At 45.9% G+C, this 18959-nt stretch overlaps 1 protein-coding gene across 4 annotated transcripts in view; it reads right to left on the bottom strand.

Moving 5' to 3' along the window:
• Positions 1-18959, bottom strand: part of LOC110515667 (high affinity cAMP-specific and IBMX-insensitive 3',5'-cyclic phosphodiesterase 8A) — a 157458-nt gene that overhangs the window by 12937 nt on the left and 125562 nt on the right. For all 4 annotated transcript variants that reach the window (XM_036964408.1, XM_036964409.1, XM_036964410.1 and 1 more), the window contains 6 exons: positions 17656-17726; positions 16329-16493; positions 7734-7782; positions 7462-7594; positions 4238-4436; positions 789-1006 (listed from right to left, as the gene is read on the bottom strand). In XM_036964408.1, coding sequence (XP_036820303.1) covers positions 789-1006; positions 4238-4436; positions 7462-7594; positions 7734-7782; positions 16329-16493; positions 17656-17726 — 835 coding nt within the window. The remainder of the gene's footprint in view (positions 1-788; positions 1007-4237; positions 4437-7461; positions 7595-7733; positions 7783-16328; positions 16494-17655; positions 17727-18959) is intronic.

The following is an 18959-nucleotide window of genomic DNA, read 5'->3' as shown; positions in this document are numbered from 1 at the left end:
GAGGAGAGAGAGAGGGAGAGGGGGGAGGAGAAAGAGAGGGAAAGAGAGAAGAGACAGCGAGAGGGAGGAGAGGAGAGAGGAGAGGGGGGGAGGGGAGAGAGAGAGAGAGAGACATCGGGAGGGGGGAGGGGGGAGGAGAAATAGAAAGAGAGAGAGAGAGAGAGAGAGAGAAGAAGAACAGAGAGCGAGAGAGAGAGACATCGGGAGGGGGAGGAGAAATAGAGAGAGAGAGAGAGAGAGAGAGAGAGAGAGAGAGAGAGAGAGAGAGAGAGAGAGAGAGAGAGAGAAGAACAGAGAGCGAGAGACATCGTGAGGGAGGAGAGGGGGGAGGAGAAAGAGAGAGGGAAAGAGAGAAGAACAGAGAGAGAGAGAGTGAGAGAGGGAAAGAAGCAGTGGAGGAGAGAGAGGAAAGGGGGGATAGGGAGAAGAACACAGAGAGAGACACGTTCACACAAAAAGCATTGGTAAATAAATGTGCTGAAAGCCCCTCTGGACAGTTCTAGCCTCCTGACTGTAGTGACAGAGGAGAGGAATGAATGGAGTGATTGTGTACCTTCCCCCATCCGAGGGAGAGCATTGCATGAGACACACTTGCTCTGGGACTCAAATCACATGACTGCCCTGCCTCACTGTCTCTCTCACACACACGGACAGACAGACCAAACAGCCTCCCAGAAAACCCACAGACAGCCTCCCAGAAAACCCACAGACAGCCTCCCAGAAAACCCACAGACAGCCTCCCAGAAAACCCACAGACAGCCTCCCAGAAAACCCACAGACAGCCGTACCTCTCCATGTTCCTGAAGATGTTACACTTGTCGTCCCGCGTGGTGATCTGGAAGGCAAGGGCAGCGTGGTGGCTCTCTAGCACGGCCGTGTCGTTGTACAAGATGGCCAGCTCACTTCCTGCGTTACACAGGAAGCTGTTGGTGCGTCCCGGGTGATCCACGTCGTGTACCGTGGCTGCTATCAGAGCCGCCACCTCATCGATCTGCTCCAGACTTTGCTGTTCGGGGAAGAAGAGGAGTGTTTTCATTCATATTTAATATTAATGGAGCAGTTAGCGGCGGGGATTCCAGCTGGCGACCGTTTGGTTACAGATCTAACGGCTAGGCTACCTGCTGCTCTATTGATTATGGTCATACTATTTATACCACCAAATTACCCTTACCATTGTCATTTTTTGAATGTGAACCCTGCAGGAACTGAACCCACCACCTTGGTGTTGCTAGTGAACGTGATCTTACTAACTGAACCCACGACCTTGGTGTTGCTAGTGAACGTGATCTTACTAGCTGAACCCACCACCTTGGTGTTGCTAGTGAACGTGATCTTACTAACTGAATCACTGATTGAATAGGCTGCTTTGAATGTTTTAGGGGTTTTCTTAATCATGTATTTGTGTTGTGGCATGTTGTTTTAGGGGCTTTCTTAATCATGTATTTGTGTTGTGGCATGTTGTTTTAGGGGCTTTCTTAATCATGTATTTGTGTTGTGGCATGTTGTTTTAGGGGCTTTCTTAATCATGTATTTGTGTTGTGGCATGTTGTTTTAGGGGCTTTCTTAATCATGCATTTGTGTTGTGTCATGTTGTTTTAGGGGCTTTCTTAATCATGTATTTGTGTTGTGTCATGTTGTTTTAGGGGCTTTCTTAATCATGCATTTGTGTTGTGTCATGTTGTTTTAGGGGCTTTCTTAATCATGTATTTGTGTTGTGTCATGTTGTCTTAGGGGCTTTCTTAATCATGTATTTGTGTTGTGTCATGTTGTTTTAGGGGCTTTCTTAATCATGTATTTGTGTTGTGTCATGTTGTTTTAGGGGCTTTCTTAATCATGTATTTGTGTTGTGTCATGTTGTTTTAGGGGCTTTCTTAATCATGCATTTGTGTTGTGTCATGTTGTTTTAGGGGCTTTCTTAATCATGTATTTGTGTTGTGTCATGTTGTTTTAGGGGCTTTCTTAATCATGCATTTGTGTTGTGTCATGTTGTTTTAGGGGCTTTCTTAATCATGTATTTGTGTTGTGTCATGTTGTTTTAGGGGCTTTCTTAATCATGTATTTGTGTTGTGTCATGTTGTTTTAGGGGCTTTCTTAATCATGTATTTGTGTTGTGTCATGTTGTTTTAGGGGCTTTCTTAATCATGTATTTGTGTTGTGTCATGTTGTTTTAGGGGCTTTCTTAATCATGTATTTGTGTTGTGTCATGTTGTTTTAGGGGCTTTCTTAATCATGTATTTGTGTTGTGTCATGTTGTTTTAGGGGCTTTCTTAATCATGTATTTGTGTTGTGTCATGTTGTTTTAGGGTCTTTCTTAATCATGCATTTGTGTTGTGTCATGTTGTTTTAGGGGCTTTCTTAATCATGTATTTGTGTTGTGTCATGTTGTTTTAGGGGCTTTCTTAATCATGCATTTGTGTTGTGTCATGTTGTTTTAGCGGCTTTCATAATCATGTATTTGTGTTGTGTCATGTTGTTTTAGGGGCTTTCTTAATCATGTATTTGTGTTGTGTCATGTTGTTTTAGGGGCTTTCTTAATCATGTAACATCATGTAAGCCACGGGAAGTAGTTTGGGGGTATGGGTGCTGCAAATCTTTTTGAATTTCTTTTTTGGGGGGGGTGCAGAATTTATGGGGGGGTCCGCGTTGAAGACGTCTACATCGGTCCTCTAATACAGAACTAGTAAAGGCCCAGTGCACTATACACACACACACACACACACACACACACACACACACACACACACACACACACACACACACACACACACACACACAGGTCCAGACACACACACACACACACACAGGTCCAGACACACACACACACACACAGGTCCAGACACACACACACACACACAGGTCCAGACACACACACACACACACACAGGTCCAGACACACACACACACACAGGTCCAGACACACACACACAGGTCCAGACACACACACACACAGGTCCAGACACACACACACACACACAGGTCCAGACACACACACACACACACACAGGTCCAGACACACACACACACACACACACAGGTCCAGACACACACACACACAGGTCCAGACACACACACACACAGGTCCAGACACACACACACACACACACACACAGGTCCAGACACACACACACACACAGGTCCAGACACACACACACACAGGTCCAGACACACACACAGGTCCAGACACCCACACACACACACAGGTCCAGACACACACACACACACAGGTCCAGACACACACACTCCTAACATGATTAGTCTAGATGTAGTTCCATGTTAGAGGAGTCAAAGACGTCAGGATTATGACATGACTTCCCACTGGGCACAGACAGCAGGTCAACGTCTAGTTTTGATTTACATTAGGGTGAGTTGTCAATTAATGTGAAATCAAAGTGAAATCAACAAAAAAAAGGTCACAATGTCAATGGATTTAGGTTGCAAGTTGGGTAAAAAAATCAATAAAAATGAAAATCCCTGTTGTTGATGTCCTTTTGTAAATCCGAACAGTTTTCAACGTTAATTCAATATCATCACATTACATTTTTGTTGTTGAAATGAGGTGGAGTCACCATTTATTCAACCAGTTTTTGCCCAGTGGGTAGGGTTGATTCCAGGAATCTTCTAACTGGAATTGTTTGGAAAACTTGGACATTTTGGGGAAGCTACCGGCATCGTGCAACTCTAACTAGAACTTGGATTAAGCCATGCTGGTGATTGAGGAATGTCAGCCCAGGATTGACTCATTGCTGTGTGCTTATTTCATTGCAATGCGTGTTTGTTACAAATGACAAACAAATAAATAAGACAAAACAAACAAGACAAAACAAACAAATAAATAAGACAAAACAAACAAGACAAAAACAAACAAGACAAAACAAACAAGACAAAACAAACAAGACAAAACAAACAAATAAATAAGACAAAACAAACAAGACAAAACAAACAAGACAAAACAAACAAGACAAAACAAACAAATAAATAAGACAAAACAAACAAGACAAAACAAACAAGACAAAAACAAACAAGACAAAAACAAACAAGACAAAACAAACAAGACAAAACAAACAAGACAAAACAAACAAGGCAAAACAAACAAGACAAAACAAACAAGACAAAACAAACAAGACAAAAACAAACAAGACAAAACAAACAAGACAAAAACAAACAAGTCAAAACAAGACAAAACCAACGAGACAAAACTGTCTGACCCAGTGGCGGCCATCTTGGACGGCCATCTTACCTTGACCCTCTCCTTGCAGAGGAAGTATGCGGTAGCGTGCAGGACATCGGCAGCATGTGAGGAGTTGTGGTAAGAGTTGGTGGAGTGGTAGTTAGCCTCGATCCCCTGCAGCCAGGAGCGGAGAGTGGCCTCGGGACAGCTCAGGAACTCACACACCCCGAACCGAGAGAAGATCTTCAGGCCCAGATAGGTCAGAGGCCTGGGAGGAGACAATTACCAGACAGCATGACGGTTAGGACTAACAGAATGGAGGAGTTCAATACCACAGAGATAAGTACAGTACACGGTGTAACCTCATCTCTTCTGCCATAACCCAGCTTCCCAATCCAATCCCTCTGACACTCAACAGGTCATTTATAGGGCACTATTTTTCACCGGGGCCCATATGGGTGATCCCCCCCCCCCCCCCCCAAAAAAAAAACAACATAATTTGGGGGATTTTCACGTAATGTAGAATGGTCCTTTAAAGGAAGGATTGTTGACATATATTTGATGTTTACATCTTAAAGACATGTTCAGGTCACTAAGAAAGACTAAGAAAGACCTGCCGCTTTGGGCTGGACGTGTCAATGTGTAGTTCATACCTGCATAATCTATGAGCCGAATTTCGTCTTACCTCAATTAGCCACAAAATCCATAGATGAAAATGACTGCTTCCTTTAGCTGTATTTGTATTTATTATGGATCCCCATTACTCTTCCTGGGGTCCAGCAGAATTAAGGCAGTTATACCATTTTAAAAACATTACAATACAATTACAGAATTCCACAACATACTGTGTGTGTGCCCATAGTCCACTGCCACATATCTGCAGAGACAAATCCATGTGTACGTGTGTGTATAGTGTGTATGTTATCATGTGTGTTTGTCTGCGTGTGTCTGTGCCTTTGTGTGTGTTTCTTCACAGTCCCCGCTGTTCCATAAGGTGTATTTTCACCTGCTTTTTAAAATCTGATTCTACTGCTCGCATCAGTTACCTGATGTGGAATAGAGTTTCATGTGGTCATGGCTCTATGTTGTACTGTGTGCCTCCCGTAGTCTGTTCTGGACTTGGGGACTGTGAAGAGGCCTCTGGTGGCATGTCTTGTGGGGGGGGGGGGGGGGGTATGTATGGGTGTCCGAGCTGTGTGCTAGTATTTTAAACAGACAGCTCGGTACCTTCAGCTTGTCAACACCTCTTACAAAAACAAGTAATGAGGAAGTCAATCTCTCTTCCACTTTGAGTCATGAGAGATTGACATGCATATTATTAATGTTAGCTCTCTGTGTACCTTTAAGGGCCAGCTGTGCTGACCTGTACTGAGCCAATTGTAATTCCCCAAGTCCCTCTTTGAGGCACCTGACCACACGACTGGACAGTAGTCCAGGTGAGACAAAACCAGGGCCTGTAGGACCTGCCTTGTTGACAGTGTTGTTAAGAAGACAGAGCATCGCTTTATTACGGACAGACTTCTCCCCATCTTAGCTCCTGTTGTATCAATATGTTTTGACCATGACGGTTTACAATCCATGGTTACTCCACAAAGTGTAGTCTCCTCAACTTGCTCAATTTCCACATTATTCATTACGAGATGTAGTTGAGGTTTAGAGTTTAGTGAATGATTTGTCCCAAATACAATGTTTTTGGAAATATTTAGGACTGACTTATTCCTTGCTACCCATTCCGAAACTAACTGCAACTCTTTGTTAAGTGTTGCAGTCATTTCAGTCGCTGTGGTAGCTGACGTGTATAGTGTTGAGTCATCCGCGTACATAGACACACTGGCTTTACTCAAAACCAGTGGCATGTCGTTAGTAAAGATTGAAAAAAAAAATCAACGGGCCTAAACTGCTACCCTGGGGAATTCCTGCTTCTACCTGGATTACGTTGGAGAGGCTTCCATTAAAGAACACCCTCTGTGTTCTGTTAGACAAGTAACTCTTTATCCACATTATAGCCGGGGCTGTAAAGCCATAACACATACGTTTTTCCAGCAGTAGATCAATAATGTCCAAAGCTGTAAAGAAGTCTAACAAGACAGCCCCTACAAGCTGTACTGCGCCATTTTCCCTACATTTCCCCCCCACGTGGGCCAGCCCCCTAGCAATTCGAGTTACAACCAATGAGCTTCAGCCCCTTGCATTTGAGATAACAAGATAATCTTTTTAAAGCATAATTGAGAAATAATTTATTCATGTTTTAATATTTGTGAAATTTTGCTTTAAAACTGCATTATGTTTCATCTGTAGTTGCTACAAAACAAAATTGGTGTCTTGTAAAGTTTTACCCGCTTATGAATACTAAAAAATATAAACATGAATATTGAAAATATAAAATGTTTGAATTTGACAAATGTTTCAATATATTGTTGAACAAGAACATAATATACTCTACAGACATATCACAGTTCTAGAGTGGGATCTCTGCTACTAAGCATTACCAACAGAATGAATGTGAAAACGGATTCAAAATGGTCACCCTCTGCCAGTGATTTGCAGGATGTGCAATGATTACAAGTAAAAGGAGGGCTGTGATTGGTTACATTGCCGGCTATGCCAATTTCTATGTATAAAATGGGCCATAACTTTAAAACTAGCAGAGATTCCACTTTGGAACTTTGATATGCCTGTATAGTATTATTAAATTCAACAATATATTGAAACATTTGGCAAATTAAAAACATATTCATGTTTATATTTTTCAATATTCATAAATTAATGTAAGAAAAAAAAGTGTTATTGAAATCAAAATACCAATCGTATTACATATTATAATGTTTCACATGACACTGATCGTTTTCTTTGTAGCATCTATAGATGAAACATAATGGAGTCTTACAGGAGGCCTGGGTAAAGCCAAAAAATGTCACAAATATTCCAAACTTCAACTCATTATTTCTCAAATATGCTTTTAGGCACATAGATACATAGGAACTAAATGGATAGAATGGAGTGAAAATCTCCTAAATCATGGTCTTTTTTTTTTGTGTGTCCTGGTTTCGTGAGGAATCACCCATATGCCTCTGGTTGAAAGTAGTGCACTATATAGAGGGATATGGTCCCATTTAGTACGCACCCATTAGCTTCACAGCCGGTGTACAGTACTGAAACAGTGTTATTATAACATTAGAGTGTTATTACAGTGTTATAACCTCCCCTCACCGTTTCAGACAGGCCTGTCTCCAGGAAGAACATGTAATTACAACATTAGAGTGTTATTACAGTGTTATAACCTCCCCTCTCACCGTTTCAGACAGGCAGTCTCCAGGTTGAAGATGTCAAAGTCCCAGGAGTCTTCATTCTCCATTGTCTGGGCAACGTGAGGAGGGATGTCATTCAACGACAGGGGCATGGCTAGGTGACTTGGGAGGTGGGGCTCTGAGAGGGGGACGGTGCGGGGGGTGAGGAGAGGGGGAGATGTTGGGGGGAGAGAGAGAGACAAATCAAAACGGCGCTTTACGTGATCAACATCATCATCATCTTCATCACTATGCCAGGAGAGCAATACTGTACGTACGCTTCGCAGCAAAGATGTATTCGTTTCCTGATAATCTGCGCAAGCCATCCTGTGAGAGAGAGAGAGAGAGAGAGAGAGAGAGAGAGAAAGAGAGAGAGAGAGAGACAGAGACAGAGAGAATGAGAGAGAGAGAGAGGGAATGAGAGAGAGAGACAAACAGAGAGAATAATAATTATATCAGTCCATAGTTTCAGACACTGTCAAATTAAATTAATGTCAAGAAACTACTACGCCCAATCCATAACCATGTACCACTTTAATAGACTACAGCTCAACATCCAACACCATAGTACCCTCCAAGCTCATCATCAAGCTGGAGGCCCTGGGTCTCAACCCCGCCCTGTGCAATTGGGTCCTGGACTTTCTAATGGGCTGCCCCCAGGTGGTGAAGGTAGGAAACAACATCTCCACTTCGCTGACCATCAAAACGGGGCCCCACAAGGGTGCGTGCTCAGCCCCCTCCTGTACTCCCTGTTCACCCACGACTGCGTGGCCAAGCACGCCTCCAACTCAACCATCAAGTTTGCAGACGACACAACAGTAGTGGGCTTGATTACCAACAACGAAAAGACAGCCTACAGGGAGGAGGTGAGGGCCCTCGGAGTGTGGTGTCAGGAAAACAACCTCTCAATCAACGTCAACAAAACAAAAGAGATGATTGTGGACTTCAGGAAACAGCAGAGGGAGCACCCACCTATCTACATCGAAGGGACAGTAGTGGAGAAGGTGGAAAGTTTTAAGTTCCTCGGCGTACACATCACAGACAAACTGAAATGGTCCACCCACACTGATAGTGTGGTGAAGGCTCAACAGTGCCTCGTCAACTTCAGGAGACTGAAGAAATGTGGCTCGTCACCTAAAACCCTGACAAACTTTTACAGATGCACAATCGAGAGCATCCTGTCGGGCTGTATCACCGCCTGGTACGGCAACTGCACCACCCTCAACCGTAAGGCTCTCCAGAGGGTCGTGAGGTCTGCACAACGCATCACCGGGGGATAACTACCTGCCCTCCAAGACACCTACACCACCCGATGTCACAGGAAAGCCAAAAAGATCAAGGACAACAACAACCCGAGCTACTGCCTGTTCACCCCGCTACCATCCAGAAGGCGAGGTCAGTATACAGTGCCTTGCGAAAGTATTCGGCCCCCTTGAACTTTGCGACCTTTTGCCACATTTCAGGCTTCAAACATAAAGATATAAAACTGTATTTTTTGTGAAGAATCAACAACAAGTGGGACACAATCATGAAGTGGAACGACATTTATTGGATATTTCAAACTTTTTTAACAAATCAAAAACGGAAAATTGGCGTGCAAAATTATTCAGCCCCTTTACTTTCAGTGCAGCAAACTCTCTCCAGAAGTTCAGTGAGGATCTCTGAATGATCCAATGTTGACCTAAATGACTAATGATGATAAATACAATCCACCTGTGTGTAATCATGTCTCCGTATAAATGCACCTGCACTGTGATAGTCTCAGAGGTCCGTTAAAAGCGCAGAGAGCATCATGAAGAACAAGGAACACACCAGGCAGGTCCGAGATACTGTTGTGAAGAAGTTTAAAGCCGGATTTGGATACAAAAATATTTCCCAAGCTTTAAACATCCCAAGGAGCACTGTGCAAGCGATAATATTGAAATGGAAGGAGTATCAGACCACTGCAAATCTACCAAGACCTGGCCGTCCCTCTAAACTTTCAGCTCATACAAGGAGAAGACTGATCAGAGATGCAGCCAAGAGGCCCATGATCACTCTGGATGAACTGCAGAGATCTACAGCTGAGGTGGGAGACTCTGTCCATAGGACAACAATCAGTCGTATATTGCACAAATCTGGCCTTTATGGAAGAGTGGCAAGAAGAAAGCCATTTCTTAAAGATATCCATAAAAAGTGTTGTTTAAAGTTTGCCACAAGCCACCTGGGAGACACACCAAACATGTGGAAGAAGGTGCTCTGGTCAGATGAAACCAAAATTGAACTTTTTGGCAACAATGCAAAACGTTACGTTTGGCGTAAAAGCAACACAGCTGAACACACCATCCCCACTGTCAAACATGGTGGTGGCAGCATCATGGTTTGGGCCTGCTTTTCTTCAGCAGGGACAGGGAAGATGGTTCAAATTGATGGGAAGATGGATGGAGCCAAATACAGGACCATTCTGGAAGAAAACCTGATGGAGTCTGCAAAAGACCTGAGACTGGGACGGAGATTTGTCTTCCAACAAGACAATGATCCAAAACATAAAGCAAAATCTACAATGGAATGGTTCAAAAATAAACATATCCAGGTGTTAGAATGGCCAAGTCAAAGTCCAGACCTGAATCCAATTGAGAATCTGTGGAAAGAACTGAAAACTGCTGTTCACAAATGCTCTCCATCCAACCTCACTGAGCTCGAGCTGTTTTGCAAGGAGGAATGGGAAAAAATGTCAGTCTCTCGATGTGCAAAACTGATAGAGACATACCCCAAGCGACTTACAGCTGTAATCGCAGCAAAAGGTGGCGCTACAAAGTATTAACTTAAGGGGGCTGAATAATTTTGCACGCCCAATTTTTCAGTTTTTGATTTGTTAAAAAAGTTTGAAATATCCAATAAATGTCGTTCCACTTCATGATTGTGTCCCACTTGTTGTTGATTCTTCACAAAAAAATACAGTTTTATATCTTTATGCTTGAAGCCTGAAATGTGGCAAAAGGTCGCAAAGTTCAAGGGGGCCGAATACTTTTGCAAGGCACTGTAGGTGCATCAAAGCTGGGACCAAGAGAAAGAAAAACAGCTTCTATCTCAAGGCCATCAGACTGCTAAACAGCTATCACTAACCCAGAGAGACTGCTACCTACATAGACACTCATATCAATGGCCACTTTAATAAATGGATCACTAAACAATGCCACTTTAATAATGTTTACATATCTTACACTACTCATATCATAAACTCAGCAAAAAAAGAAACGTCCTCTCACTGTCAACTGCGTTTATTTTCAGCAAACTTAACATGTGTAAATATTAGTATGAACATAACAAGATTCAACAACTGAGACACAGACATGTGACTAACAGAAATTGAATAATGTGTCCCTGAACAAAGGGAGGGGGGGGTCAAAATCAAAAGTAACAGTCAGTATCTGGTGTGGCCACCAGCTGCATTATGTACTGCAGTGCATCTCTTCCTCATGGACTGCACCAGATTTGCCAGTTTTTTAATGGGAGATGTTACCCCACTCTTCCACCAAGGCACCTTCAAGTTCACAGACATTTCTGGGGGGAACGGGCCTGGCCCTCACCCTCCGATCCAACAGTTCCCAGACATTTCTGGGGGGAAAGGCCCTAGCCCTCACCCTCCGATCCAACAGGTCCCAGAAATTTCTGGGGGAAAGGCCCTAGCCCTCACCCTCCGATCCAACAGGTCCCAGACGTTCTTCGCTGGCCATGGCAGAACACTGACATTCCTATCTTGCAGGAAATCACGCACAGAACGAGCAGTATGGCTGGTGGCATTTTCATGCTGGAGGGTCATGTCAGGATGAGCCTGCAGGAAGGATACCACATGAGGGAGGAGGAGGAGGATGCTGTGACATACCGGCCCATGACAGAACCTCCACCTCCAAATCGATCCCGCTCCAGAGTACAGGCCTCGGTGTAACGCTCACTCCTTCGACGATAAACGCAAACCTGCCTTACAACAGGCCTACAAGCCCTCAGTCCAGCCTCTCTCAGCCTATTGCGGACAGTCTGAGCACTGACGGAGGGATTGTGTATTCCTGGTGTAACTCGGGCGATTGTTGTTGCCATCCTGTATCCTGTACCGATCCTGTGCAGGTGTCGTTGCCATCCTGTATCCTGTACCGATCCTGTGCAGTTGTTGTTGCCGTCCTGTACCTGTCCACAGGTGTGATGTTCGGATGTACCGATCCTGTTCAGGTGTTGTTACACGTGGTCTGCCACTGCGAGGACGATCAGCTGTCCGTCCTGTCTCCCCTGTAGCGCTGTCTTGCCGACCGTCTGCAAGCTGTTAGTGACTTAACGACCGTTCCACAGGTGCATGTTCATTCATTGTTTATGGTTCATTGAACAAGCATGGGTAACAGTGTTTAAACCCTTTACAATGAACATCTGTGAAGTTATTTGGATTTTTACAAATTATCTTTGAAAGACAGGGTCCTGAAAATGGGACGTTTCTGTTTTTATGTATTTACTGTATCTTATACCACATATTGCACCTTGCCTATGCCGCTCGGCCATCGCTCATCCATATATTTATATGTACATATTCTTATTCCATCCCTTTAGGTTTGTGTGTATAAGGTAGTTGTTGTGGAATTGTTAGATTACTTGTTAGATATTACTGCATTGTCGGAACTAGAAGCACAAGCATTTCGCTACACCCGCAATAACATCTGCTAACCATGTGTATGTGACCAATAACATCTACTAACCAATAACATCTGCATCTGTGAATGTGACCAATAGCATCTGCATCTGTGAATGTGACCAATAACATCTGTGAATGTGACCAATAGCATCTGTGAATATGACCAATAGCATCTGTGAATGTGACCAATAGCAACTGTGAATGTGACCAATAGCATCTGTGAATGTGACCAATAGCATCTGTGAATGTGACCAATAGCATCTGTGAATGTGACCAATAGCATCTGTGAATGTGACCAATAGCAACTGTGAATGTGACCAATAGCAACTGTGAATGTGACCAATAGCAACTGTGAATGTGACCAATAGCATCTGTGAATGTGACCAATAGCATCTGTGAGTGTGACCAATAGCATCTGTGAATATGACCAATAGCATCTGTGAATCTGACCCCCAAAAAATAGTGATTTGATTTAGGCGTTTCCTCATCCGTCGTCTTCCTATCACCAGACAGACATGTAATGAATTACAACTAAACCCCTTGTCCCTCCACCACGATCTTGTTACAGACTTCATTCAGGATTCAGAGAAAAGCCGTCCTAACGTTGCAGCCCAAGCTAAGTGTGTGTAATCAAACTAGTATCTGGTTTGGAGAATGACGACCACCATATGTGTGGCCCGTACAGCGGTGTCAAAACGGATGGACCATGTCTATGTGCCAACGCAAGTCAATGGACGAATCTCTCCCAAAACCCTCAGGACTGTTTTCCTGTTGTCGTCACCACAGCTAGTTACACTGCAGCACGTTGTGAATGGGTATTGGCCAAGGCAGCTACAGCATCTGTAGTGTGTGTGTGTGTACTGTCTCTGTGTGTGTGTGTGTGTGTGTGTGTGTGTGTGTACTGTCTCTGTGTGTGTGTGTGTGTGTGTGTGTGTGTGTGTGTGTGTGTACTGTCTCTGTGTGTGTGTGTGTGTGTGTGTGTGTGTACTGTCTCTGTGTGTGTGTGTGTCTGTGTGTGTGTGTGTGTGTGTGTACTGTCTCTCTGTGTCTGTGTGTCTGTGTGTGTGTGTCTGTCTGTCTGTGTGTGTGTGTGTGTGTGTACTGTCTCTGTGTGTGTGTGTGTGTGTGTGTGTGTGTGTGTGTGTGTGTGTACTGTCTGTGTGTGTGTGTGTGTGTGTGTGTGTGTGTGTGTGTGTACTGTCTCTCTGTGTCTGTGTGTGTGTGTGTGTGTCTGTGTGTGTGTGTGTGTACTGTCTCTGTGTGTGTGTGTGTGTGTGTACTGTCTCTCTGTGTCTGTGTCTGTGTGTGTGTGTGTGTGTGTGTGTGTACTGTCTCTCTGTGTCTGTGTCTGTGTGTGTGTGTGTGTGTGTACTGTCTCTCTGTGTCTGTGTCTGTGTGTGTGTGTGTGTGTGTGTGTGTGCTCTTCTTGTTGTCGCCACAGCACGGTTTGAGTGTGAATGACACATATTCTGACGTGAGAGAGATGAACCTCTGTGCTCTTAACTGAATACCTTTCAGTATCTCCCAGCATGCCTGGGCTGTGGAGTTGTAGGTAACAGGCAGTACCCTCACCAAGGCTACCACAGCGTCTGCAGTGTGTACTGTCTCTGTGTGTGTGTGTGTGTGTGTCTGTGTGTGTGTACTGTCTCCGTGTGTGTGTGTGTGTGTCTGTGTGTGTGTGTGTACTGTCTGTGTGTGTGTGTGTGTGTGTGTGTGTGTGTTTACTGTCTCTCTGTGTGTGTGTGTGTGTCACTGAGAGACAGAGGAGTGAGTGTTTACTTAGCGAGTGAGAAAGGAAGAGGAGTAGGGTTCACCTTTGACCCCTACATTGTCAGATCGCAGCGTTGCTTCTGTACACAGCAGCTATTTAAAGACCGTCCTGATTCCACAACAGCTCAGCGCCGCTTGGAACAGCCTGTCTGTGGTGCTATCCGCTCAGCGCCGCTTGGAACAGCCTGTCTGTGGTGCTGTCCGCTCAGCGCCGCTTGGAACAGCCTGTCTGTGGTGCTATCCGCTCAGTGCTAGAACTACAGTACCTGTCTGTGGTGCTGTCCGCTCAGTGCTAGAACTACAGTACCTGTCTGTGGTGCTGTCCGCTCAGTGCTAGAACTACAGTACCTGTCTGTGGTGCTGTCCGCTCAGTGCTAGAACTACAGTACCTGTCTGTGGTGCTGTCCGCTCAGTGCTAGAACTACAGTACCTGTCTGTGGTGCTGTCCGCTCAGTGCTAGAACTACAGTACCTGTCTGTGGTGCTGTCCGCTCAGTGCTAGAACTACAGTACCTGTCTGTGGTGCTGTCCGCTCAGTGCTAGAACTACAGTACCTGTCTGTGGTGCTGTCCGCTCAGTGCTAGAACTACAGTACCTGTCTGTGGTGCTGTCCGCTCAGTGCTAGAACTACAGTACCTGTCTGTGGTGCTATCCGCTCAGTGCTAGAACTACAGTACCTGTCTGTGGTGCTGTCCGCTCAGTGCTAGAACTACAGTACCTGTCTGTGGTGCTATCCGCTCAGTGCTAGAACTACAGTACCTGTCTGTGGTGCTGTCCGCTCAGTGCTAGAACTACAGTACCTGTCTGTGGTGCTGTCCGCTCAGTGCTAGAACTACAGTACCTGTCTGTGGTGCTATCCGCTCAGTGCTAGAACTACAGTACCTGTCTGTGGTGCTGTCCGCTCAGTGCTAGAACTACAGTACCTGTCTGTGGTGCTATCCGCTCAGTGCTAAAACTAGAGTACCGGCCCAGAATACATCACTGTCGTACCAAAGCAGTTTAGGGTGGAACAAAACATCTGACTCCACAGAATAAATAGCTAATAGTAAACATATTAAACCCATCACAAGCTACATAAATAATGATCTGGAACACAAGATAACACTACCATTCAGATAGTTCACCTTCTCTGATTTCATCTGTCTCCCTCTCTCTCTCTCTCTCTCTCTCTCTCTCTCTCTCTCTCTCTCTCTCTCTCTCTCTCTCTCTCTGTCTCTCTCTCTCTCTCTCTCTCTCTCTCTCTCTCTCTCTCTCTCTCTCTCTCTCTCTCTCTCTCCCTCCCTCCCTGTCTCCCTCCCTCCCCCCCTCTCCCTCCCTCCCTCTCTCTCTCCCCCCCTCCCTCCCTCCCATCCTCTGTCACTCCCTCTCTCTCTCTCTCTCCCTCCCTGTCTCCCTCCCTCCCTGTCTCCCTCCCTCCCTGTCTCCCTCCCTCCCTCCCCCCCCCCTCTCCCTCCCTCTCTCCCCCCCTCCCTCCCTCCCTCCCATCCTCTGTCACTCCCTCTCTCTCTCCCTCCCTCCCATCCTCTGTCAGTCTGTGTTAAAGTAAATAATTCTCATTCATCTAGTCTTCCTAAGAACAGGATGTTTCCAGACCGCTGGAGTCCAGAGGGAGACAGGAGTGTCAGCCAGTGTGTGTGTTTCAGTGTTTCTGATTCAGTGTGTGTGTATGTTTCAGTGTGTGTGTGTGTTTCAGTGTGTGTGTGTTTCAGTGTGTGTGTGTTTCAGTGTGTGTGTGTTTCAGTGTGTGTGTGTGTTTCAGTGTGTGTATGTTTCAGTGTGTGTGTGTGTTTCAGTGTGTGTGTGTTTCAGTGTGTGTGTTTCAGTGTTTCAGTGTGTGTGTATGTTTCAGTGTGTGTGTGTGTTTCAGTGTGTGTGTGTTTCAGTGTGTGTGTGTTTCAGTGTGTGTGTGTGTTTCAGTGTGTGTGTATGTTTCAGTGTGTGTGTATGTTTCAGTGTGTGTGTGTTTCAGTGTGTGTGTGTTTCAGTGTGTGTGTGTGTTTCAGTGTGTGTATGTTTCAGTGTGTGTGTGTGTTTCAGTGTGTGTTTCAGTGTGTGTGTGTTTCAGTGTTTCAGTGTGTGTGTGTTTCAGTGTTTCAGTGTGTGTGTGTGTTTCAGTGTTTCAGTGTGTGTGTTTCAGTGTGTGTGTGTTTCAGTGTGTGTGTGTTTCAGTGTGTGTGTGTGTGGCCTTTCCTCTCCAGCCTACTGGAGCACAAAGGACAATCTAACACTTCCTCTGGGGCAGCAGCCAAGACTGCCAACTTGGCACTCTCTCTCTACTCTGCTACGGCCGCGTACACACACACGCACACACACACAGTAAACAGAGACATACACAGGCTCACGTACACTTTAATGTACACAGGCGTGCATGCACACACTTCCTCCTTGGTGCCCAGCTGAGGAGAGTAGAGCTCTGCATCTATTGACCCCTAACCCCCGACCTTTACCGTCATCAGTCCTCCCACCAGGTCGTTAGTATGAGGGTCTTCCTCCTTGGTGCCCAGCTGAGGAGAGTAGAGCTCTGTGGTCCTCAGGATCTCCAGGACCCGGTCCAGGGCCTCTGCTACGGGCATTGGACTAGACTCCTGGGCTGCGTTGATGATGTTGATCACCTGGAGGGACAAGGGGGTTCAGTGAGGATCATTTGTATTTATCTCTGTCATCTTTCTAGATGTTAAATGTGGCCATGTACAGAATGGTAACACACTCTATAAAACATTTGAATTAGAGAGAGAGAAAGATATCATAGTTAGAGAGAGAGAAAGATATCATGTTTAGAGAGAGAGAGAGAAAGATATCATGGTTAGAGAGAGAGAAAGATATGGTTAGAGAGAGAGAAAGAAAGATATTGTGGATAGAGAGACAGAAAGAGGCAACACAATAAAACCTGAATGATAAAGTAGCAGAGGTTGAACTTACTGAACTATTTATAAAACATTTATTACAACTTGTTTCTACTACAGAGACTGAGGAGAGGCGGGACAATGGTAGTTCCTACTGCCAGAACTAACCTGATGCAGCTGTGTACAGTAGACAGACAGACAGACAGACAGACAGACAGACAGACAGACATCAGCAGCTCCTCCATTGCTTTATTCTAGGAGGGAACAGCTACAGGGATTGACTTGTGTCATGTGACAGAAACTTGAGGACTAGGAGTGGTCATGTGACAGAAACTTGGCGACTAGGAGTGGTCATGTGACAGAACCTTGAGGACTAGGAGTGGTCATGTGACAGAAACTTGGCGACTAGGAGTGGTCATGTGACAGAACCTTGAGGACTAGGAGTGGTCATGTGACAGAAACTTGAGGACTAGGAGTGGTCATGTGACAGAAACTTGAGGACTAGGAGTGGTCATGTGACAGAAACTTGGCGACTAGGAGTGGTCATGTGACAGAAACTTGGCGACTAGGAGTGGTCATGTGACAGAACCTTGGCGACTAGGAGTGGTCATGTGACAGAACCTTGAGGACTAGGAGTGGTCATGTGACAGAACCTTGGCGACTAGGAGTGGTCATGTGACAGAAACTTGAGGACTAGGAGTGGTCATGTGACAGAACCTTGAGGACTAGGAGTGGTCATGTGACAGAAACTTGAGGACTAGGAGTGGTCATGTGACAGAATCTTGAGGACTAGGAGTGGTCATGTGACAGAACCTTGAGGACTAGGAGTGGTCATGTGACAGAACTTAAAGTACCACAGATATCCTATATGACTATATGACTGTGTAGTAAATGACAGAGTTGTGTAAGTCATTGTATGAAACGTAGGCACCTTGGTGATTGGAGCTTCGATGGTCATGGAGTGGATTCTGGCCATGGAGGAGTGTCTTCTCTGGGAACTGCCTGGAAACATGAGGACAAACTCAGCTTTATACCCAACTGATACGTTCAGCAGCCAATAACACAGCACTGTTTTACTAGTGGCCTACTAACGGGAACCAGCCTGCATTAAATGAGGTCTACAAAGTGACTAAAAGAGGAAAGTAGGAGAGACGAGGAGAGGAAGACGAGGAGAGACGTGGAGAGGAAGATCAGGAGAGGAAGACAAGGAGAGGAAGACGTGGAGAGGAAGACGTGGAGGAAGACGAGGAGAGGAAGACGAGGAGAAGAAGACGAGGAGAGGAAGACGAGGAGAGGAAGACGAGGAGAGGCGAGGAAGACGAGGAGAGGCAAGGAGAGGAAGACAAGGAGAAGAAGACGAGGAGAGGAAGACGAGGAGAGTAAGACGAGGACAGGCAAGGAGAGGAAGACGAGGAGAAGAAGACGAGGAGAGAAAGACGAGGAGAGGAAGACTACCCCGTAGACACCACGACACTGTCATGATCAGTATCCATCTCCAAAGATGTGTCCAATAAACAAGTAGAATAATAGTAGTGATCATGTTCATTTGTCTGTTCTCTAGAATAGTTCCACAGTCTCTCTCTCTGTCCCAGTCCATCCCTCCCTCCCTCCCTCCCTCCCTCCCTCCCTCCCTCCCTCCCTCCCTCCCTCCCTCCCTCCCTCCTCTCCTCTCACCATCCCTCCCTCCCTCTTCTCCTCTCACCATCCCTCCCTCCCTCTTCTCCTCTCACCATCCCTCCCTCCCTCCCTCCCACGATCCCTCCCTCCCTCCCTCCCTCCCTCCCTCCTCTCCTCTCACCATCCCTCCCTCCCTCTTCTCCTCTCACCATCCCTCCCTCCCTCTTCTCCTCTCACCATCCCTCCCTCCCTCCCTCCTCTCCTCTCACCATCCCTCTCTCCTCTCCTCTCACCATCCCTCCCTCCCTCTTCTCCTCTCACCATCCCTCCCTCCCTCCCACGATCCCTCCCTCCCTCCCTCCCTCCCTCCCTCCCTCCCTCCTCTCCTCTCACCATCCCTCCCTCCCTCTTCTCCTCTCACCATCCCTCCCTCCCTCTTCTCCTCTCACCATCCCTCCCTCCCTCCCTCCTCTCCTCTCACCATCCCTCCCTCCTCTCCTCTCACCATCCCTCCCTCCTCTCCTCTCACCATCCCTCCCTCCCTCCCTCCCTCCCTCTTCTCCTCTCACCATCCCTCCCTCCCTCTTCTCCTCTCACCATCCCTCCCTCCCTCCCTCC

Source organism: Oncorhynchus mykiss, chromosome 26 (assembly GCF_013265735.2).
Source record: "Oncorhynchus mykiss isolate Arlee chromosome 26, USDA_OmykA_1.1, whole genome shotgun sequence".
NCBI lineage: Eukaryota > Metazoa > Chordata > Actinopteri > Salmoniformes > Salmonidae > Oncorhynchus > Oncorhynchus mykiss.
The sequence above is the reverse complement of the archived record's forward strand: the minus strand, read 5'-3'. Positions and strand labels throughout refer to the sequence as shown.